At 55.1% G+C, this 23,489-nt stretch overlaps 1 protein-coding gene and 1 pseudogene across 2 annotated transcripts in view; both read right to left on the bottom strand.

Annotated features, from left to right (window-relative positions):
- The window catches only part of DTX4 (deltex E3 ubiquitin ligase 4), a 32,238-nt gene extending 17,503 nt beyond the window's left edge, over positions 1 to 14,735 (bottom strand). Inside the window, exons 1-2 of the mRNA XM_081155289.1 lie at positions 14,521 to 14,735; positions 6,432 to 7,158 (exon numbers count right to left, since the gene is read on the bottom strand). Coding sequence (XP_081011415.1) covers positions 6,432 to 7,158; positions 14,521 to 14,731 — 938 coding nt within the window. The 5' untranslated portion in view covers positions 14,732 to 14,735. The remainder of the gene's footprint in view (positions 1 to 6,431; positions 7,159 to 14,520) is intronic.
- A 4,402-nt stretch (positions 14,736 to 19,137) lies between these two features.
- LOC308565798 (glycine cleavage system H protein, mitochondrial pseudogene) lies at positions 19,138 to 19,644 on the bottom strand (annotated as a pseudogene). The gene has a single exon. The product of its transcript is annotated as a glycine cleavage system H protein, mitochondrial pseudogene (transcript).
- Positions 19,645 to 23,489: the final 3,845 nt, after the last annotated feature.

The raw sequence follows: 23,489 nt of genomic DNA, 5'->3' as shown, positions 1-23,489 counted from the left end.
TGCAGCAAGTTCTTAGTGTTACTGGGGTGGGGGTGGGGGTGGGGGTGGGGGGTGGGGTCCTTGTCCCAACCTGTTGCTAGTGGGGGTGGATTTCTTGAGATATCCTGGGAAAAAGAATTTTCTGAGCCTTGCAAGAGAGGGTGAGATATTGCAGGAAGGTTCATTTCCATGGAAGTACACCCCTGCGTTTCCGAGGTCCCATTTCTCTTAGTCTAGTCATAGAAGACATGTAGTTGGGGCTTCAGCAGAGCTAAACTCAGAGCCAGTGTCCAGAGTTTCCTTTCCATGTTGGAACCAAATCCAGTCCAGCATCGGGCCAACTTAGCTTAGGTTTCCCACCGCAGCCCATTTAGTCCATCACGTGCAGGGTCCGCATGGCCGTGGGCCACAAGGGCAAATGTAAGGAAGCCAAGAGCCGAGTCGAGAGCAACAAGAGAGACAACTCCTTTGTTTAGGGGAGTATGTATTTCCAAATTTTCTCAGGCTTGCATGGGCTGTACCCATGGCTCCCCAGGTTTGACTGATAGGCAAATACCTTCACCCCAACTTCACTGTGCATGCGTCTGTCTCCCCTTTGTTGGGTCTCTTCCCCCAGCAATCTGCAGGGAATGGGTCCGTGGTTCTCCGGGGAGTGCAGCGCTAGTTTCCTGGTGAAGCTGCACAAATGACATGCCTATAATGTCTGGTCTTCCCTTTGCTCATTTCTATTATTAATAACCAGCTAACTACAATGGTATCATTAGCAGTGCAGCTGGAGGTGATACTTTCAAAACTAAGTCAGATGGTATCACTCCTCCACTCAGAACCTCCAAGCTCAGAATGGCTCCTCAGTCCACTCCACGTCCCAGCAAGGCCTACACAGACCTGCATGTTCTGCCCGTGCTCCCCACCCCAGTCCTCCTCTCTCTCTGCTCTCCCTCATATCACTCGCCTTTTTGCTCTGACTGTTCCTCCTACATGCCTGGCACGTCCTGCCTCAGCGCCTTTGCTTATGCTGTTCCCTCTGCCTAACACGCTCTTCCACCAGATACATTCCTGGCTCCCTCCTACACCGCCTTCACTCTCGGCTCACATCTTGCCTGCTCAGTGAGGTTCCCGAGACTTTGTTCAGAAGCCTGACGCTGGTAGGCTTTCCATGAACACTTGCTGAAGGAATGAAAACATAAAGAAACAAGTCACACCTGGGTGCACAGCAGAGTCCCCTCAGAAGCTCTGAGAGAGGCCGAGCCCCAGGCCTGCACCAGGGCGCGAGAGCTTGCGCTCTGACGCGCTTCTGGGGAGAAGATGCAGATGCTGCCGGCCCCCGGCCAGCGTTTGGACGCCGTTGCTCTAACAGCTGCTGCTTCTCCTTCTCCCCGAGAAATATAAACATCAGGCAAAACCTCCTCCTCGCTCTGTTCCTCTCCCAGCACCTCAAGCCAAGCTGGAGAGGAGATGGCGCAGCTGCCTGGGAAAGGAGAGGCCTCCCACGGCGCCAGCTAGAAAAATAGGGGACATGTGGGGCTGGGTCTTGCGCCATCTCCCCTCCCCCACCCCCGCCACCCAGGCTCCCACAGCTGGGCTTGGAGGGAGACGTGGGCTTGGAGAGGCCACTGCGCTGGGTCACAGATGACCCCAGGAGCCAGGCAGCCTCAGAAGCGGACAGTTCTGCTGTGGGGGGCAGGGTGGTGCTGGGCAAACAGGAGGAGGGAGAGAGAGCATGTGAGTCTGGTTACTTATTTTGTTTATTACTTGTTTACTTGTCCATTCCTACTGAGCCAGGGACATCTCGGTGAACACGACAGCCCACGAGCCTTCACCCGGGTGTGGTCATCCCTAACATGCACAGAGCCCGCCTTGCACCCCACAGGCTCTCACTGCTCTCAATAAGTAAGTCATCCAGTCCTTCCAACAACCTATGCATGAGGTGTTGTTATTATGAACCCCCTTTTACGAGGCAGGGAAGCTGAGGCACAGAGAGGTTGAGCAAACTTGGTGAAGATCACACAGCTAAGAATTCGAGCCCACCGTTTCAGCCACTCACGACGCTGTGCTCTTATGTCTGTGTCAGCCTGTCACCCAACGCTGACGACAGAGAACATGAAGCTCAGGAAGTGAAGGAATAAACCCGCATCTGAGAGGCGGCAGAGCTGGGACGGACCTCAAGGCTGAGCAGTGGGGTTGCCTGTCCCCCACATGCCTGGCAATGCTTCCCCAGCTATGCTGAGTCTTCCGGGGCCTCTCTGTCCCTTCCCAGGGACCATGACTTGTGCACCAGGGTTGTGAGGAGGTGGAAATAACAGATGTGGGAGTGTTTGTGTCTCAGCAGGCCACAAAAGGCTACTTTTCCCTGGAAACTGTCCCCAGGATAAATCAAACCCGGATGGGGGAGGGGAATTCAAAACAAGGGAAAGCAGACCAGGAAAAGAGCATGAGCTAGATCCTGGATCCTGTGACACACCCCCCCCCCCCCCCACACACACACACTGGGCCAGGCATGGTATGATGGGCTAGGAACCAGGAAAAACGCATTCGAACCCCGATCCTGCCAGTAACACCTCACAAAGTCTGTTAACTTTTCTGAGCCTCAGTTTCCTTATCTGTAGACCTGTGAGGGTCTGGAGTTAGAAGATGCCAGGGAGATTTCCTCACAATTTCCCACCCCAGTACCTAAGAACAGGGTGGCAGCCAAAGCCCAGGGTCCTCCACCCACAGCTGAGTGGCCTCCTTACCTGGCTCTACCTGGAGAGGCTGGGAGCAAAGGTCCGGCTTCCTGTCTCCCTGCTCCCCACCAGGGGGCAGCACTCCGCCCAGCCCAGCACCTGCCTGACCCCCTCACCACTCCAAGGCCCCCTCTCCCACTGATAAGTAGCTGAGATCTGGGTGACAAAAGCTACCTTTGTTCCCACAAACTGGACTGGCAGGTTTCCACACCCAATCTGCTTAACCAGGAAATATTCCAAGCAGCACAGCGCACTCCCCTCCCCCCCAGGCAGCCCAGGAACTCGGGGTGGGGGCAAGGTCTAGGGAAGGAGGGTCTGCAGGTGGGGCCTGGGACACCTGTGAATACCATGGGAAAGGTGGGTGACCCTGCTATGCCAGGAAAGGGTCAGCATGGCAGAAGGGCTTTTCACTAGATTCTGGGTGGCACCAGGGCATGGGAAGGAAGGGGATATTTGTTTATGAGATACAGAAGGGTATAGAGGAAGGAGCCCCTCTCCCCCCCAAGGGTCCAGGAAGTCCGCCTTCCAGTCCAGCTGGGCCATGCCATGTGCCTTTGGGAGGGCCACACAGCCTCTCTGCTCTTGATGACCACATCGAAGTAAACAGGGCACCCTACATCTCTGTCCCCTGGGGCCCCAATGGGGATACAGGATCTGGAGCAAATACTTAGTAAATAGCCAACACTTATGCAAATCTGAGCGATCATTTACATTTTTGTTTCCCAGCTGTAAGAGGAAGTTGGCCTTGATACAGTCTCCTGCTGTAATATTCTAATTTTCTCAGGTTCTTGAGGGCATCAAGTGTAAAGCGTCAAGCTGAGTGCTGGGCAGTACTTAGGATTGTTGAGTTAGCGGCAAGTGGTCACCCAGTCCCCCTGTTATGTGGTTAAAATGAGGACCACGGAGACTGGCCCATGTAGTCCACATAGGTCACACCCGGTTGGGTCCCCAGCTCTATAGGCCTGAGCCCTCCTTCTGGAGATTAGCAGCCCCCATGGCAGGCAAGCTTCCGCATCCTTCAGGCAACTCTGCCAAAGCTGTCTGCCTCACCACTTGTTGGCCAATCAGAAGACACCTCCTTTGCCCTATGCTCTTGGGTTGATCTTTGGGATGGAGGGTGCAAGCTTTAATTCCTGCCCCTGAAGTATAAAACTAAGAAAAGAGAAGAGCTGGCACAGCGGCAGGGGAGGGGAGAACAGCTCTGCAGGTCCCACGGTGAGAAGCAGTGCTTGTCTTGGAGCCATGAGCCAACTCACGAGTCCTTGGGCAGAACAATGGTCTTGTCTCTCCAGCAACCATGGCCTCGCTGGAGATGGAGAAGCCTCAATTCTGGAGGAGAGGGCCAGAGGGGCAATTCTGCCCTCCCTGTCCAGCCCTCCCCTCTTCTCTTCAGAAGCCCCCTGCTTGTATCCCTGAATAATTCACAGGGCCTTTTGTTCCCCCCCCAAACCCTTCTCTCCATCCCACCTCTCCCGCCCTCCCTGGTCTTCCTTTTTTTCCGTGGGAAAGTTGCTTGAAGAGGTCACGGGCAGCGAGAGGTGGGGGGAGGGGCCGCTGGATGACAGAAGGTCGATGGCAATGCCAGACAAAGGGAGTAAACACGCTAATTAAATGGCCAAGAAAGGCTGGAGCAGAAGACGGTGGTGGGGGTGAGGGAGGTGGTAAGAGGTGAAAAGAAAAGGGCTGGAAGCTAGGGAGGGGCCTCCCTTGTCAGGAAAACAGAGCAGAGAAAAAAACAACTCGTTTCTATAGCTCTTTTGAAACCGCCCTGGCCGGCCCGCCAGCCTGTTCTCTTACTCCGACCCTACCGGCTGGCAGGAGTAAAGCCCAGAGATAAAGAGCTGCTGACTCCCTCGCTGGGATTTAAAGTGATCAGGGGCTCCCTTCCCTCCATTATGGCATGGGGTCACTTGGCATTTGTAGAGGACGCCAGAAATGAGGTAAGGCTGCCCAGCTTTGACTTCCATTCAACAACCACAGAGCGCGTATTCAACAGATACCTGAGAATAATTGTAATAACAACATCGCAGCTAATTCTGACCCAGCTCTTACTATATCAATCATTGTGCTAAATCTATACACCAAGTATTTCCTTTAATCCTCATGGCAACCCTATGAGGAAGGTGCTTTTATTGTCCCCATTTTACAGATGAGCAAACTGAAGACAGAGGATGCAAAACTTGCCCCGAGTTACACAGCAAGGAACTTGGGTTCACGTCTAGGGAGTTGTGTTCTAGAGTCTGGGTTCTTACACATGCTACCAGTAATCACCCTGAACTCTGTCAGCGGACCCCAGGGTGCTACCTTGTGGCAGTAGAGAAATTGAGCAGAGGCACTGTTTAGGTACCCAGTCCCCTCTCCTAAATATTCTGCCCACTCAGAGGGAGGCATAGGAAAGTCACATGCATCTGACAGCATTTGACTATTTGTTCACTGCTTTTGCATAACTGAGGAGCTGGACTTATGGGGAAAAACGCAGCGGGTTGGAGACTGAAACCTGGGTTCCACTCCTCACTCTGTAACACACAGCTGTGTGGCTCTCCTTGGGGCGCTAATGCTGAGCTAAGTGCCTGACACGTGCATCCCAGGGAGGGCAAGGAAACGGGATAATGCTGGGGAGAACACTTGGCCAAGGTTTCCATGATGACTCTTGGGGTCGGCAGGGAAAGCGTGATGATCCCCATTTCACACACCAGGAAACTGGACCTTGCGAAGATTCTGCGGCTCACCCGAGCGGCAGAGGCGGGAGTAGAGGCCGGGCCTCCCGGTCTATGTATATATGCCCTCCTTCTCTGCTTCCAGAGCTGAATCTGTGTGCAGAGATCACCCTCTGGGCAGCCTGAATTTCAGGCTCAGGTGTCCAACCTAACTCTAAGGCACCCCTGCTGCCCACGGCTCCTGGGCCGCAGGCCAGGCACCTCTGGAGAAAGGGAAGAAGAGTGGGTGGCTCTGAGAGGCCAATCTCATAAGGATCCAGGGGCTGGTGGGCGGAGGCTGCAGGCTCGCTCGGCCCTGGGTCTCTCCCATTTTACAGTCGAGCAGACCATGGGCATAAAAAGCAGCAATTGCAGAACATACGTCACCACCAGCTTGTCACAGGAGTAGCTGAGGCAGTGCAGGGAATGCCTCCAGCACGTGGTATCGACTCACTAATGGGGGCTGTGATTCCCATCTGAAGGCACCCCTCCGGGTGCCAGAGGGACCAGAGGAAAGGGAAAAGCCCTATTTGGCACCTACTGGATGCCAGGCACCGTGGTGGGTGCTGGACCGGGAAGGGGCCCTGCAGGGTCAGAGAGAGCCTGGCTCTGAGGTCAGGCTTCCCAAGGTGTGAATCCCGGCCTCTGCCCCTGATGAGTTATGAGCCTTTCTTCATGTGTAAAACGGGCTCAAGCTGCCTACTTCCCAGAGCTGCTGTGAGGCCTTAAACGGGGTGATAAAGCCCCCACTCTGGGACACGCAGCTAATGACCTCTGTGGTCCTCACAGCAGCCCGAGTGTGGCTGCCAGCGGGCACAGAGGAGGAAGGCAGGGCTCTGAAGTTAGGGACAGCCCATCGCAGGGCCGGGGAGGGGCAGAGTCTCCATTAGAACCCGGAGCTCCGTCCCCAAAGGCCAGCGCCCCTTACCCACCCACCTGGGGCTCCCACCTGCCCCCCGGGAGTCGGACAGGGCGCCCCTCCTCCGGCTCTGCCTGAGGGCTGGAGGCCCGGGGCAGCCGCGCAAGCACCTACCCGGAGGCGATCAGCACCCGGGACTGCGCCATGGCCAGGCGCTGCAAGCTGGTCCGGTTCAAGGTCGCCAGGGCCACCCTCCCCGTCTTGCCGTTGGCTCCTGGGGGGCTGGCGGGAGAGGCCGCGGTGGCCCCTGCCCGCGTGCCCGAGGCCTGTCGCTGGACGGGCTGCGACGGCGCGGCCTTCAGCGGGCCTCGGATGGTGCCCGCGCCGTCGGGGGGCTTGGCGCCGGGCCCCGGGGGCGGCGGCAGCCGGAGCGCCCCGGGCGCGGGCGCGGGCGCGGGCGCGGGCGCGGGCGCGGTCTTGCGCGCGGGGGGCGCCAGGGGCCGCGCCGCCTTCACGCTCATCACCAGGACGCACTGCGGGCAGGAGCAGGGCGGGCCGGGGGGCGAGGCGGCGGGCGCGGGGCCGGGCGGCCAGGACTGCGCCTTGGGCACGGCGCCCGTGACCAGCGGGTAGACCAGGTCCAGGCGCCGGCGCACGCGGCGCTGGCGCTGCGTCTGCCGGTTGATCTGGCCCATGGTGCTGAAGTCAATGACGTAGCTGAAGCCGATGGAGGTGAGGTCGATCCAGGGGTGCTGCTTCTCGTAGGCGTGCTGGATGGTGATGCCCACCTCCATGTCGTAGGGCGTCCAGGACCCGCTGTCGTTCTCCCACTCCCACACCACGCCCTTCCCGGGCGCGGAGGCCGGGTCGTAGTAGTTGCGGCGCACTGGCCGGAGGGTCCCTGCCAGAGGGGGCAGAGCAGAGGGTCGGGGTCAGCAAGGGTTGGCACGGAATTCTGTGGCATGCACAGGTGAACATTAAACGAGCCCTACTGTGTGCCGGGCACTGGGCTGCCTGTGGAGGTATCAGCCTTGAAAACACAGCTACAGGGGAAAGGGCCCGGGAGGCCACAGCCCCAAGGAGCGGCGCGGGGCTTGGAATGGGGACACCTCGGTGCCCCCCAGGTTGATTCACTCACTAGCTAATACAGACTCCTCGGCCTCTTCTCCCCCCCCCCCCCCCCCCAGGAACAGGGTAATAACCCCTTTGCTGAGTTTTTGTGAAAATTGTGACTCATTAACTCAACAAATATGCGCCTGTACATGCCAAGTTCTGCGTTTCTTCTGGCCCTAAGGCACATAAGGCCCCTGACGCACAGCAGGTGCTCATAAACGTCATATCCCTTCTCCCCATCCCTCTAAATGTCCCTGCCTCTAGGGTGATGGAGGAAAAGAACAGAGGCCCCTGGAGACCAGAGGGCAGAGGAAGACTCTGCCCCCGGCCAGGAAGGCTGCCCAGAGGCAGTGGCCGCCCAGTGGCCTGTGACTGTGAGAAGAGAAAGGAACTTCAGGTTGAGGGCACGCTCCCAAGTTTCCCAGCATCGAGTCGTATTTCAACAACAACAATAACGGCCATAAGACTAGTTTTCTATGTGTCAAATGTCTTCCTTTTGAGAAGCGCAAACCCGCCTCAAGAGAAGATCGTCTTAGTTGTTACAGTCTTGCTGGGTGGGGGTAGGGGGTAGGGACAAGGCCAAGGTCATCGCTGGGGAATAGTACAGCGGAAATGAGCCTGCAGGACCGGAAGGGAACACTAAGTCTGCAGCTGTTGCCTCTTTCTCCCCTACCTGCCCCAAACCTGAATTCAGACCCGACTGGGGCTCACTTCATGGGTGTCACCAAGGCTGAAGATGCCCAGCTCAAGGCAGGGTGGGGATGCTGGTGAGAGCTGCAGGGTGGCTGAAAGAGCTCAACCTGTCATCTTGAGCCCGACCCATCAAAGCGGTGGGAAAAGGCTCCCCTTCTCCGGCCCCCGACCACCCCTCCTCCAACCCAGAGGAAGACACCAGGACTGGGGACAGAATCCCATTCAAGGGGGGAAGAAAAGGAACAATGGCTATTCAGGCCTTTGCCAGGGTCATAACCCACCCTCCACCCCATCTCCAAGCCCCTTAATGACCCAAAACATCCACATTCAGAGGCAGGAGGGAGAAGCAGAACAATCCCCTATTCAGCAGCAGGACCTCTGCTGGGGGACATGGGGGTAGCTGGCAGGACAAGAGGAAGGGGGGAGCCCATAGTCCCCTGGTTTGCCTCCATTTCCTTCCTAAGTAGCCAGCTCGCTGGGGAACAAAGAGCGGGCGCAGGCTTTGTGTCCCACAGCAGAGGTCCCGCCCCTTCCAGCTGTGTGGTTAAGCCTCAGTTTCCTCATCTGTTTGGGGCCAGGGGAAGCTACTTCAAAGGGTGAATTTGAAGATGAAATGAAGGCGTGAATATAAAGCACTGAAATAACACCTGTCACATGGCAAGAGCTCAAGAAAAGATGATTATTGCAGTTTCTTTTCTATTATATGTCTAAGCAGGATGGAGGAGTCCTGGGGAAAGTTTAGTTCAGGGGATGCTGTGTGTGTGTGTGAGAGAGAGAGACAGAGAGAGAGGGAGACTGGGGGGGGGGAGGAGTAGGAGAAAAAGAAAGTTTCCATATAACTCATATTTGCACTACCTTAATATTTAGAAAGCTCCTTCACCTATCTCAGACCACATGATCTTCATGGCAATCCCATGAAACACCACTCAGAGATGAGGAAATTGAGTTTAGAGAGCTTAAATGACACTTTCATACTCCTTCCAGAGTAGCAGGGACAATGCACTTGACCAATTTTCACAGGGGGGCTTAAAGGGCATTTTTACACCAGGGTTACCTATCCCAGAGGTGCCCGGGAATCTCCCCAGAGCTTCCGGAGACCAAGCCCTGGCTCTCGCAAGCCTCCCGGTTTATCTTCCTCTGTGCTGTCCTGCCTCCACTCCTGACAAGCAGATGCCCCCTCTGTCCTCATGGGCCCCTCAGAGTCCCCGGACCTTCCCCTGTTATTCATCAAGGCCCTTCTGCAGAAATGCCTTCCTTTGCCTGTTTTGCCTATTGAAATTCTCCTGGTCATTCGGGTCCTATGCCATTTGCCAGCCATTTCTCGAAAGGTTCTCCCAGTCCGGGCCCCACCCTGGGGAAGTCTGGGGTGCACCAGGGTCTCAGCACTTTCCATGCCGGTGCCTTAAGTGGAGGTGTGGACACCACGGTGTAGGTCTTTGCTTTCTAGTGCCCACTGCAGCGCCTGGCAGTAATGAGAGCTCCATAAAGTGCTGGGATTGGCAACTGCTGGCTACTTTGGCATCTCATCATGTATCTCATATGCTGAGCACCTACTAGCTGCTGTGAGGAATGCCAAGACCTAGGCACCCCTCAAATAGCTTACAGTCTAAAACAAGACGGGTGTGCGAATGACTATGAGGCAGAAGAGCCACAGGAAGGGTGCCAACAATGCATGCTGGTAGAAAATCTGACCACATCCCCACCGTGCTCAAATCCTTCCCATGATTTCCCGAGGTCAGGACTGAGATCCCCTCCACCCACTGGCCTCACACCTTAGACACTCTGCCCACATTTCTGCCACCCCGCCTCCTTCAGCCTGGTTCCCTGCCGCGCTTCTCTGGGCCTTTTCACAATGCTGGTCCCTCCCCGCAAACACTCCGGCAATCCTCCTCACTGCTCATCCTTCAGATTTCCTCTGCGCTGCCCTGACCAGGTCAAATTCCCATTCCTGCTTTTCTTATAGCATTTATCTTGATGTGCAATTACACATTTATTTGTGTGATTAATTTGATGAAAGTCTGTCTCCCTTCACTGGAGTCCAACCCCACAACAGTGGGCATCCAGGTGTTTGCTCAGGGCTGTGTCCCCCATTCCTAGAATGCCCTAGAAGCTTGATAAATATCAATTAAATATTAAATAAAGAAATGATGGTTTGGAGAGCATTTCAAGAAATGGATGACAAACAGCATAAGACCTGAAAGATAAGGAGAATTTCAATAGGCAGAAAAGGCAAAGGTCCGCCAGGCTGTGATGGGTTTTATTTGTAGGCAATGAGGAGCCAGTGAAGTTTGTGACACAGAGAAGTGACAAGACCAGAGCTGCTGTTAATTAATTCTAAGTGAGAAGTTATGAGGGAGTTATGAGGGAGTGAAAATGAAAGGGAGGTGACAGGCTGGAGGAACCCTACAGAGAGGAAATGGGTAGGACTTGATCATGAGGAGCTGAATGCTTTCCAAGAGGGGTTCCAGGATCACCTGCTTCAGAAACTCCCGGGTACCATGCCGTCCAGCCCTGGGCAGAAGGCAAGCCTTAGAACCAAAGTTGTGGGACAAGAGAGTTGGTGGGATTTAATTCTCTGATTATTTTCCGAGCCCATCCACCTGGAATGGGCGAGTCCTGGACCTTCTGGAACCAGGACCGTGAACTAGATGATCTGAGGAAATCCACTGGGTCCTAAGGTACAGTGACCCAAGGAAAAGGCCTCCCATGGGGTAGCGATAAAGGGTGTTCCCAGACTAAGGAGGAAGAAAGAGAAAGAAAATCAGTTTTTCTTGGCAACTCAGACACCTGCACCTCAAAGCTCCCAAGATATTTCGGCTTCGGGAAGACGTGAGACAACCCTTTCTAAGAATGACCTGAGGTCTCTAAGGCATTTCACCCTGATCTATGCAACACTGTGATAGAGCGTTTGCTGTGCCCAAGAAATCCCAGTACCCGTCACCCTTCCTAGAATGTTCCACAAGGGCAAAAACTTCGGTTTGCTACTGTGACACCCTACATGCCTGGGACAGCGCCTGCATGAAGTTGGTGCTCCCTACAGGTTCACCACAGAAAGGAGTAGGGCATGGCGCACTCGATTTGGAACCTCAGCTCCGCCACTGGCTGGCTGCAGACTTTTGAAAAACTTAATCTCTTTCAACGTGCTTCCTTTCCTATAAAATAGGAACAATAGGTCTTTCATACGGCTGCTGGGAGAATTAAACAAGATCACATGTGCGACGTGCTTGGGGCATCCCCTATATTGTAACTGTCATGTGGTCATCAGGACCTTCGCCTCCTCCGTTCCTGCGCTCACAGAGGATGGAGGGTATTGTGGGGGCCTAAAAGTCAAGCTTCTGTCAAACCCTTCAGATCTCTCACCGTCTGACCCTCTCCCCACAGGAAAGACATAAAAGAGGCCACAGGTGCACAGAAGACTTGGAGCTGGAAAGATCCCTCCCTCACACCAGCATTTTCACTGGTGCAAGGGCCAAACCCGTTCACATGCCCATATGAGAGAAAGGAGCCCCAAGGAACCTTAAGCCTGTTCCTTCTGCGAGGAAAATGAGGCCTGAGCAGTTAAGGGACCTGTTCAAGGTCACACTGTAAGCCAGTGAGTCTGGGATGAGAGCCCGAGTCAGATCCCCCACTCCCAGCCGGGGGCTTCCCCCACCCTCCTGCCTAGGCCCTGGAGATGGCAGCGAGCGGGTGCACTGGGAGACAAGGGGGGAAGAGATGCTGAAGTACAGAGCCCCAGTCACTGTCCTACAACAGGAGAAGGTCAGCCCAGGCAGGGAAAATGACTGAAGGGGGAGAGGACCCAACCAAGGCTTTCGGAAGCAGCCAAGACCCAGTCGCCTCTGTCTCACCCCATGGTCCACATTCACTAGCCCCAAATGCTTAGAGGAGACCAGCATGGAATGCAAATAAGCCCAGACTGGAGGCTGTCTGGGGAGAAGGGCCCAGGGCAAACAGAGGAGCAGAGGGTGTCTGCAACCTCCTAGGCATCTCCCTGGAGACAGGCTGGATGAGGTCAGAGCGCAGGAGAGCTGAGTCTGAGGACTCCCTTGGCAGCAGGGCAGGCTACTTCTGGAAAAAAAAAACCCACACAAAGCTCCCATCTCAGGAAATGTCCCCACATAGAGGGGCCATGGAAAAAAGAGAGGAATCGCCTCTACGCAGGGGACTTCCAGCTCTCCTTTGTTTGTGGGGATGTTTCTGGTTCCCAGCTTCAAACTACGGCTTAGGGGACAGTGGGTGATTTAATTAAACGTTGCCAGGGCTTGGCCGAGGTTGCCTGGGAGCCCGTGGTTAAAGTTCCTACCCTGTCATGGCCTTATCAATGAGCTATATTGAGAGGAACTGTGGTCTGTCGGTGGAGAATGGAGAGGAGGCTGTGAGTCCAGGAACCCAGAGGTTCTATTCTACTTTGACAAGCTCCCTGACAGAACCAGCATTCCTGGGAATTCAGCCCAGGGCCTCCAGCACCTAGTGCCCGCCTGGCACTGAGGAGACAGACAAGAATTCGAAACACACCCTGAGGCGGTCTTTAAAATGATGCAGGGCCAGCTCTCTGCCTCCCGTCTAAAGTCCGAGGAGCCCCCGCCACTCTTCCCCGAGGGCAGGCTGACTGCGGCCTGGTGCCTAGCCTTGGACTGAACTGACCGCCAGAGAGTGGTCAGCCTTCCAGGGAAGAGCCATCAGACCCAGGGGGAGGGGCTTCTGTCCTCCAGCCCAGTTTTCTCCAGAAGGTCACTTCTATAGAAAGGGCCCTTTGGGCCATGACCCTTGCTAGGTACCATGTCCCTAAACACTGATTCAGCTCTCTCCTTTCCCCAAGGTGGGACGAGGGCTGGGATCTTTAGGTCACCAGGGTGGTTCTCCATGTGCTGCAGAGATTTAGTTTCAAATAGAAAAGCTCACACCTGCCTGTTTATTTTGAGCAGGGCTGGAATTCCCTGTCAGGTGTCCTAACTGCTGGTCTTCCTGGTCCCACAGCCATGGCTCAGCTGTCCTCCTCTCCAGACACATACCCGCCCCCAATCTGAGGCCTCTGCCTCCACAACCTCTATCCAAATTGCACAATTACATTCTTCACCCCCCCCCCCCCCCACAGTCACACTTAAGCCTCTTTCTCAATTTTCCATATCTCAGCTCCACCTCCCTCCCTTTCCCACCAGGGTTTAAGCTCCCCCCCGCCCCCCCCCCCATGGTAACACTTTTGGCAGCCTCTCCCCAGAAAACTTTACTCACTGGGCCAGTGTCTGCAAAGTCCTTGGCCAAGAGATTGTTGGGAGTCATGACTAAAGCTGGGGACACGAGGGTGGAAAGCTACCCCTTTCCCATGACAATCCTAATCAGCGCACAGGACGCGGGGGTTTTCCAAGGGGATGGGATGCCCAGCTCCGCAGCTGTTCGGCGGCCCTCTGGGACTCCCCCAGCATCCTCTCCAGCCCCTCCTCCCCACACCTGCCTCTCCAGGCCCCTCTTCACAGTCTTGGGAAAGTCCAGCTAGAATTCCAGAATCGGCCCCCACTCCCCTGAAGAGACTACGGGGAGGCAGACTCGTCCCAGGTCGTTGGCGAAGCCTGGACGCACCGGGCCAAGCGAGGGGGCGCCACCCTGACCTCCTGCCGCCGCCTCTCCCCCTCGCCGGGAGGGGATGGTGGTGGCCGCAGTGGCAACTTGCTTCTCAAGGAAAGCTAGGAGTTCAGGGACCTGGGTGGCCAGGGTGTCCCTCCTAGGGACGGTTTCAGGAGGAGGCTTGGGGGCAGTTTCTCCGTAGGAATCCGCCCCCTCCTCGGCGGACAAAGGGAGCGGAGCGGTCCCCGCCGGGCATTCGGGGCCGGCCCCTCCCCTCGCGCCCTCGCTCGGGCCTGTTGCTTCAGCGCCGGGAGCGCACGAGCCGCCGCGCGCGCCGAGGCCACCGCGCCCGGGGCGCTCCGTGCCCGGGGCCCAGCCCTTCCCGCGGGAGACCACCGCCGGGCCTCCGGGGAGTCTCCGCTACTTTCCCCAGTTTCCACACCCAGCACCCCGCTGCGGGAAGGCCCCCGCACGGAGGGGCGGAGGCAGTAGGGTGGGCGACGAGGGGGAGGTGTGGCAGGCCCAAGGGAGCCTGGGGCAGGAGCAGGGTCATCCGCGGGTGCGCGACGGGAGCGGGAAGCCTCGGCTAGGCGCTGGGATTGCTGGTGGGCGGGGCAGCCCCACAATCCCCACCTGGGAGACCTGGGCCCACCTAGCGCTTAAAGGGCGGCGGGGGGGGGCGTAAAAGGGGAGCTGTTAGGGGCTAGGGGGTGCTGGATGGCATAACCAGACACCACCACTAACAGCCTGGGCGTCTATGCGGGGGGGGTCTAAGGATCCCCCTTCACGCCCACCCCTGGGTGACACCACGGCACGGAGGTGCGGGCTGGGTGGCCCCGGGTGGGAGCCCGGGGGGAGAGGAGGCGCGCGGGGCGGGGCGGGGCGGCCGGCTCACCCGTGTCCTGGCGGAACTGGTTCATGGACTGCAGGTCGATGATGTAGGGCGCGAGCCGGCTGTCCACCTGGCCCAGCACCACGCTGCCGCCGGCGCGCGGGCCGGCGCGGACCACCGCCTCGATGTGGTGGCTCACGGCCGGGCTGTAGGGGCGCCAGCGGCCGTGCTCGTTCAGCCATTCCCAGACCACCACCGCCGAGGCCAGGAGCATGGCGAGCCCGCGCCGGGTCCCGCTCCCGGGCTCCGGGCGCCCGCTCTCCTCCGCTTCCTCCGGCGCCGCCGCCTGCGGGCCTCGGCCGCGCCCCCCGCCCCGCGCCCCGCCGCCCCCGGCAGCCTCCGCTCCGGCCCACGGGCCGCTCCCCAGCCGCGCATCCACCGGGGCCCGGGCGCCGCGGCCGCCTGGCTCGGACGGCGCGCCGCCGCCGGGGTCCGCCGCCGCTGCCACCGCTCCGCGGGGTCGGGCGGCTTCATGCAAACGCCCGGCTCTCGGCGAACGGGCCCCCGCCTTGCAGAGCCGCCCGCGGGCCCGCCGCCGGAGCCCGGGCGGACGGCGCGGCGCGGCGAGCACCGAGCCCTCGCACCAGTTGCGCCGCGGTCTCCGCAGTCGCCGGTGGGCGCTCGCCGCGCGCTCTCGCTCCGAGTGGCTCCGGCTTCCCGCCCCTGCTCCCCGCCCTCCCCGCTCTCGCGCCCGCGAAACGCAGCCGCCGCCGCCAGAGCTCCCCCTCCCTGTGGATCGGCTCAGCTGCTTCCAGAACGAATCGCTCCTCCCACGAGGGACGCGAGCCGACCTGCGCCCGGGGGCTTACCCCGGTCCCTAGACACCGCAAAGCGAACCGCCAGCGGACCGCCGTTGCCGCCGGGCCTCAACTTTGCCACCTCCCTCCCCGCAGTGGAACTGTCTTCTTCTCCTTCCCCGTTTTCTTTTTCTTTCTTTTTTTTTAAATGCAGAGTGACTGGTGTCCGCAGCGCCAGCTCTGGCACCCGAAGTGTCTCCGGCTCGCGCCCGCACCCGCACCTGCGCCCGCACCCGCAGCCGCACGCTCGCGCGCACACCGGGGCCCACCCCGCACCTCCTCGCCGTTTGGGGGAGGTATTACCTCATCTTCGCCGGGCTCCTCGGCTGCCCGTCAGGGGAGCAGAGCCGCGCCCCCTGCTGCCCGGCCGGCGCCTCGGAGCGCGCGCGCCCCCTACTGACGCGGAGCCGCTTTTGCCGGCCGAAGGCTACACCCTGGTGGCGGCTCGTCTCAGCCTCTGCTAAGGAGACCCAGCCTCAGGGATGCAGCGATCGGGCGGATGACGGATCTACACCGCCCGGGTCCAGGGCATATGTGGTTTCTCCGGCCTGCTTCGGCGTTACTGGAGTCAAGAAGACACATGCTAAACGGGTTTATCCTGCAGGGTTTCTGCCACCAAAAGAATGAGACACTAGGACAGACACAAGCTAGGCTTGGTTATTTTGGTCTTAAATAATTAATGTGGAAAGTGATCTAAAAGGGAAGATCGACGTCAGGATTACAGGCTAATCTTGCCCGAGAATACAAACTTTGTTTTGCTGAGGCTGAGGTTGTAACCACATGAAACAATAAATGTGTATGATCACGATCATATACATTAGATGTATATATATGTATATAAATGTATATGATCAGGATAGGACATGGAAAAGTAAAAATCGATTATGTGTTAGGGACTGGGGTTATGAATTTGTTGAAGTAACCATTTTTTTCATATCTTATACCCTTTTTGGGTTTGTTTTGGAAGATTTACTTTCCCTCTTTCTTGTGCTCTCTTGAATTACAGCTGTCTTTAATATCACCATTTGTATTTTCCATTTCTCTTTAATTCTTTACCTTGCTCCTCCCAGAGTCCCAAATGCAAAGCAAAAGAAAAAATACCACACATGCTCCTCTTTGAGTCTCCAAAAGCGCCAGGCCCGAGGCTACCCCTGAGCTTTGTTGTTGGTGGTGGTTCCCTTGCCCAGGAATCTCCCCACCATGACCTCCAGGAGCCCCAGCCTCCCTTGGGGCCAGTCTCCCAATCCAACTCCATCGACACCATTCACTAGAACATCACAGTTTAGGGGTTGGAGGGCAAAAAGCAAAGGAGTAAAGGATGCCTCCATCAGCCCTATCAAGAGCCATTACTATTCCCACTTCGCAAATGACAAGACTTAGGGAACTCATGCAGTTTGCCCCAGAATACATATTTAGCCAGAGGGGAAATTGGTATTCAAACATTACTTGGGATCTGCCCCCGTACCCTGGTGCTGCTTCCCCCCCCCCCATGTCATACAGCGAGGTATGTGGCCTTGTAGAGGCACCTCAATGTAAAGAAAGGGAAGGGAGAAATGAGGTTAGAGTGTTCTGGAAGAACGAGGGTAGACTTGAAGGAAAGGTAATCTAAATTTTATTGATCTATTTTTACTTTCAGTCATGAGACCCAGAGTGTGAACAAACTCTGGAAACCCTGTGGTCTCTGTAGGTATAGATCCAGAAACTATCAGTAATGATGTGAGGGGACACTAGAAGGACCAGAGAGAAAACAGCGTCTGACCAGCTGAACCAGAAATCCCCAGGTGGAAAAAGGTAAGGGTGCTTGTAACAAACGTTGGGCAGGCTGTTGGGAAGAAGACTGGGAATCAGGAAGGAAGAGGCTCTTCCCTGTGTCCAGCCTGATTTCGTATCTGGCCTTCTTGTGTCTGTCACGTTAGGCATGACAGAGAGTCACAACAGAACAAAAATAAATGCCAAATCGCGCCTGAGAGGGACTGAGCATGTGGCGTGATTCAGAACCCAGGAGGAGTCTGTCCTGTGAGTCCCCCACGTGCGCTTGCCGTTAACTCCACGCGGAAACTTTTGCCCACACCTGATGCTGCTAACACCCTAGGGTCGCCTAAGCGACACTGTCACCTAAGTAGCAGCACTGTTTTCACCACAGCCAGGATCTTCTTCAGACCTTTCCCAGTCTCAGCCTCGTTTGGGCTAAACAGTAAATGCAGCTGTGGAATATGCTACCTTTAGAAACAAAGAGGCGCTGCGCTTCCTTCCTCATAATGGGCTATGTAAGATTCAGTAACTTATCTTTTACTTTGGATGAGAAATCCTGGCATGTCCCTGATTTAGGGGGCCCCTGGTTCTTCATGGGGTTCATTCCCCATCGTCTGAAATGCGTGTGGACCGTGACCTCTAAGGCGTTGGCTACTTCTTGCTCATCTGGCCCAATGAGCATAATATCATTGAGAGAGTGGATTAATGGGGTGGCCCATAGGGAGTACAGAGAGTCCAGGCTTTTCCTATCTATACTGTAACAAAAGAAGAGAGTGTTACTATAGCCTTGGGGCTGAACCCGAAAATATCTACTATTGCCTACTCCATCCATGTGACTTGAGCTGGGTTTGATCTCCATTTCTCCCCTTCCTCCCTCCCTCCTTCCTTCCTTCCTTCCTTCCTTCCTTCCTTCCTTCCTTCCTTCCTTCCTTCCTTCCCTCCCTCCCTCCCTCCCTCCCTCCCTCCCTCCCTCCCTCCCTCCTTCCTTCCTTCCTTCCTTCCTTCCTTCCTTCCTTCCTTTTTTGTTTTTTTGTTTATTCTTACCAGAGAATATTTTTTCCATTGATTTCTTGAGAGAGTTGAAGGGAGGGAGGGAAGGGGAGGGAGAGAGAAAAAAAAGCATCCATGTGAGACACATTGATTGGTTGCTGCCTTTGGGGCCATGGGGCTGGGGATCAAACCTGCAACCCAGGTATGTGCCCTTGAGTGGGACTTGAACCCACAACCCTTTGGTCCACAGGTGGAAACTCTAACCACCGAGACACACCAGTCAGGGCTGATCCCCTTTTCTGATCAGGACAGAAAAGAACGAATTCATCCAACCAATGGCCACACCCCTCCACCCTGGTGAGCCAATGAAAAATGGGGCCGAGTTTCCTAAAGACAGTTCCGACAAGATAGAGTTGGAGCTCAGGTTCGACACAGGAGGGGCACCTAGTAAACATCTTAAGCTATGGGTTGGGACCCCAGGAGGGCTAAAATCAAGAACTGGAGAGACCAGAGGTAGACAGAGTCTTTTTTTTTTTTTTTTTTTAAATGAAGAAGTGGAATGTTTTATTATTAAACTTCCTTGTTTTCCTGCAAGGCTGCTGCTTCAGTGTATAAAAATAGCACCAGCAAACTCATTATATTCCTAAATTAAGACAGCATTGTTCCTCATTTGACAGCGTAACAACAAAAACTTTTCTCTCCTGCCCGTTATTTCCAAAGGAAAGATCATTAAGTATTTTGACCCAAACCCAGAGACTGATATAAGCAAGTTGCAATATTATATAAGGCTTAAGATAACAATGTTATCCTTGAAGTACATAATTTTTGTAACTAGGTTTTACCACAGATAATTTCAGGAATTCTGAATATTATAACTGTAGTCTAGCCTAAAAATCATAGGGTGTTGTGAAAAAGATGCATATTGTGTTTATTTGCCAAAATTAGAAAGTTAAGGGGTATTTTTGTCCAGTAGCATTACTGTAATTTTTTCCCCCATTGGTATTACTAAATCTTTTATCCACCACTAATTTAAGACAACTATTTAGATCAAGTTGTTTCATACTACTTTATTTAGGGGGGTTCCATTTTCACTCCGCAATAGATTTAATGTGTTTCTCATATGCTTCTTCACTCATTAGTTCATCTAGTTCTGAAGGGTTACTCAGTGTCATCTTGATTAGCCAACCATCTTCATAACAAGGTTTGTTGACAAGTCCTGGATTTTCTGCAAGAGCTTCATTAATTTTAGTTACTTCTCCTGACAGAGGAGAGTAGAGTTCACTAGCAGCTTTCACACTTTCCAAAGCACCAAACTCATCTTGCTTGTTCAACTTTGTCCCAATTTCAGGCAGACTACAGTAAACAACATCTCCCAAAGCTTCCTGTGCAAAACTGCTGATTCCCACTGTTCCAATCCCATTTTCTGTTGTTATCCATTCATGTTTCTCTGTGAATTTACACACCGACAGCAGGCTGGCGCCGGTCGCAGTGTCCGGAACGTGCGGGTCCTCAGGCCCCAGGGCCGCGGCCGGCAGGGCCCAGCAGACGGGCGCGCAGCACGCACGCTCCGCGCCGCTTGGAGCGCCATGTTCGCTGGAGGGCTCGCGGCACCGCTCCGAGGCACTCGGGCGGGCCCAGGTGTGTTTCTATGTATTAGGTAGAGCTGCTATGGGTCCTGGAATTTGTAGAGTTGCTTTGTGTAGTAGGTGTCCTGTAGGGTCCAGTGGCTCAGCCTCCCGTCACCTGAGCTGGGCCTTCTAGGTGCTCCCCTGTATGGGCTGTGTGCACTGTCCTGTTGTAGTGGAGCCTTGGTTGCTGTTGGCGTCACTGGGAGGAATTGAACCCCAGGCCAATCAGGTATGAGGACCAGCTGCAACTACAGCCAGAGAGCTGCTGTGCTGGAGACACCCCTATGGAGCAGGATTTGCTTCAGTGGGCCTTTGGTGTTCACCAAGTGCACCCCTTGAGTGTGTCACTCGTGGATGTGGTAGGGTTGTAATCCAGCGTGGTCGAGTCTGAGCACCAGGTGCACTGTCTCTGGGGCCTCCGGGAGGTGCAAAGTCAGCCTGTGCCAGTGCCCTGCCCAGGGCCCCCCAGCATGAGCTACACAGCAAACCGTAGTTGGCTGCTGCTTGTGCTGGGCTTGGCGGTGCCCAGGAGAGGCCCAGCTATGAGCCAACGCAGCTGCCGCTAGTGCCAGGCCTGGGGCCGCTTATCAAGCCGTTTGGGGCAGCTGCTGCTTGTTTGAGAGATTTTAGGAAAATCCTAAGCATGAGGCTCCAGAGGCCCCTTGCACAGAAAAGCCCCTGGAAATGGCCTGGATGAGCTGCAGGTGGGGAGGGGCGGGGCCTCTGGGAATCACGGGGCGGGGCCAAAGGTGAGAGTCAGGTGCTGGCGACTCAAACATGGCGCCTGCCTGCCGGCTGTGCGGGGAGGACTCGCCACAGGAGCCATGGTCTCCGCCAGCCCCTCTGCCCGGGAGGAAGCTGCCCTCCGCCTCTGGCCTGGATCTCAGGCAGGTCAGTTCCTCCTGAGTGTCCCGGGTCCTTTCAGGCTGCTCCCGGCGCTGGGCTCAGAGGGAGCGTCCGAGTGAGTCCGTGCCGGGCCCTTTAGAGGAGCTGCTGGGCTCCCGCAGCCTCCGCGACCCTCAGGGACAGTCCCCGCTGGGTTCACAGCCCGGAGTGGTGGGGACGTCTCTTCCCGGCCTGGAGCCCTGGGCTGGGGGCCTGTTGTGGGGCTGGGACCCCTCCCTCCTCCGGGAAACCCCCACCGCCGAGATTCCCTCCCGGGTTTACCCCGAGGCACTGGGTGTGGGCCAGTGGCCGTGTCTCCAATTGAGCCCCATCGGCCTGCGTCCCCGCTCCTCTTCCCGGTCTTGGTGCAGCTTCAGCTCCTTGGTTGTGGGGCTTCTGTGCAGCCGAATCCCAGGAGGCTCTGAGTGATGGTGGTTCTGTGGTTTAGTTGTGATTTTGATGTGGCTGCGGGAGGCGGCGGGTGCAGCTGTCCCCTGCGCCGCCATCTCGTTTCTCGGTAGACAGTCTTAACATTCTGTAACTCAGCCTCAAGTCACTTCCATCCCTGATTGAATTAGGATGATCTTATTTCACTCTGTCTGTCAGAAGACAGGGTGATCCCTTCCTGGAGGGAAAACAACAAAATCCAGATGATGAAGTTGGGTATAAAGTTTCCCCCAGAAAGGCAACTGTCACTTTTTCATGTAAAATCCAAGACGATGCCAAGGCCAGGCTGGCTGAGCTCCCGAGTATAGATACCATTTGTATTTTACCACCAAGGCATTTGGGATCCTTCCTTTGTTAGTCAATGAGTCTGAGTTGAAACACCACAAACAAGGAATGCCAGGTGGAAGAGACCACCTTGGGTGTAGCCATCAGTGTCAACAGTTTAGCAACAAGTCAATAATGCCGGCCTTGGTTTAGAAGGGACTACTGGTGGCTGCATCCAGCAGGTGGCGATGTTGTACCAGAAAAATGTCCTCTGAGTGCCTGGAGGCCTTTCTGTCTTTAACCCAAGCTGGGATTTCCCTTTCTACTTTTGGGATTCTATCTAGTATTCAGAGGAGACAGCGAAATGGTTTGGGGTCAATCCACATGTTCCACTTGAAGCGGTTCCTGAATTGGAGAATCCCCTCTGGCACTTACGAATTGAGAAGTACAGGCATGCAACACATCAGTTCCACAGCAGTGCTTCCAGAGGACTCAACCCACAAGGTCACTCCAGCTTTCCTTCCCCACCTCAACTCTTGCCTAACCCCATCAATTGAATTAGGGCGACTTTCCTCCTGTGGGAGCACCATGCAAATCATAGATTCTCTCCAGAAGCCCAGGGAAGTTCAGCGTGATGGAGGCAGGCTAACTAAGGGTGGGGCAGTGGAGCAGAGAAAACTTAATTGCCAGTCTCTTTCCTGCCCTTGTCCTCTTGTTCCAGGCTCAGCACCTCGGCACAGTGCTGTTTCTTCTCTCATGTACCTCTCAGTGTCTGGTGAGCACCCAAGCCTGGGGACTACCCCCTGCCCCTCACCTCAACTCCATGCCTCAGTTCTCAGTATCTTTGACCACTCCTGTGCTCAGAATCTTTTCCTCTCTTGACCAGAGTAGGATGGGGATTTGGGCACCTGAATTCAACTAGGCCAAATTTTATTCTTTCCCTCCCATGTTCACACAAGCGTATATGGCCTTTGGGCCCCTCGGGAACAGGGAGATCTCAGTTCCAAAAGCAGCTGAGGTTTTGTTAAAGGATGAAAGGAGGAACCGGGGGATGGGTGAGGCTGGAGACAAGAGCGACTACATGCTTCTATTCTTGGTTGTGAGTGGTTGTGGTGCTTTGGGTTCAACCAAATGAACTTTTAGGTTTTAGTTCACCCAAAGCTAATCAATAGTAACTGCCACCAAATAGCAAGGTCAGTTGGTGAACACGTGCAGGTGCTAGGAGAGTGGTGCCCCTGGAGAGGGCAGGGGAGCTCCACGCCCCTTCCCATATACCTTGCACTGGTGACACCTCAAGTCTTAGGCTCCCAAATGCCTGCACCATGCAATGGAGACAGGGCCCCCTTTTCTGTTCACAAATTCCCGCATCTTTCTTTGCAGTCAGAGCTCCGGACAGAGTTCAGAAGTTTAGTAGAAGAAATGAAGGGGCTGGAGAGGCCTGGGGGCTGGCAATCAAGTGTCAGGGTTGGCTCCTGTGTAAGAAGGGAGGGGACATGGTTCTAAATGAGACACTGGCTTTGAAATGGGCTCCAGCCTGGAGGGAAGCTGGTGGGCTTCTTAGTTTTCTGTCTGCTCATCCCTTTGGCCCAGCACCCCAAGACATATTCATGTCTTCCTCTTATTTTCTTTTCTCCCCCACAAGGTCGTCTTCTTGGTGTGGGTCAAACCTCCCTTTTCTTTCCCTCAAGAGGACACCAGTCATTGGATTTAGGTCCCACCCGAAATGCGAATGATCTCATCTAGAGATCCTTAACTTAATTACTTTTGCAAAGACTCTGTCTCCAAAAAAGTCAAATTCACATTCACAGATACTAGCAGGCAGGACTTGAACATATGTTTTCCGGGGACACAAATATGGAAGTGAATATTTTGGAAAAGAAACACAGTATCAATGAGAAAAAAAGGGGCATGTTTAACTCTTTTGCGAGCTCATCTGGAATTCCCATGTGGGAAATGAGCAGAGACAGAAAAGAGGTGGACAGTAAGGAAGATTAAAAGGAAACAGGAAGAAACCGTTTTTTCCTACCTATGTGAAATTTTAGGCTGATCTTTTACGCCATACTTCTCAGTGTCCGTGTATTTCATCTGAACAAAAAACCTCTGGTGGTAGGATTTCTTTATAGCATAATTTACTTTCAGGACATAGTGAGCGTGCAGATGACCTGTAGTTAGTAATCAGTTAAAGTTGTGACATACACTTTATGAGAAA

Source organism: Miniopterus schreibersii, assembly GCF_964146895.1.
Source record: "Miniopterus schreibersii genome assembly, chromosome: 12".
Lineage (NCBI taxonomy): Eukaryota > Metazoa > Chordata > Mammalia > Chiroptera > Miniopteridae > Miniopterus > Miniopterus schreibersii.
Note: the sequence above shows the minus strand (reverse complement) of the source record. Positions and strands in the feature narration are given on the sequence as shown.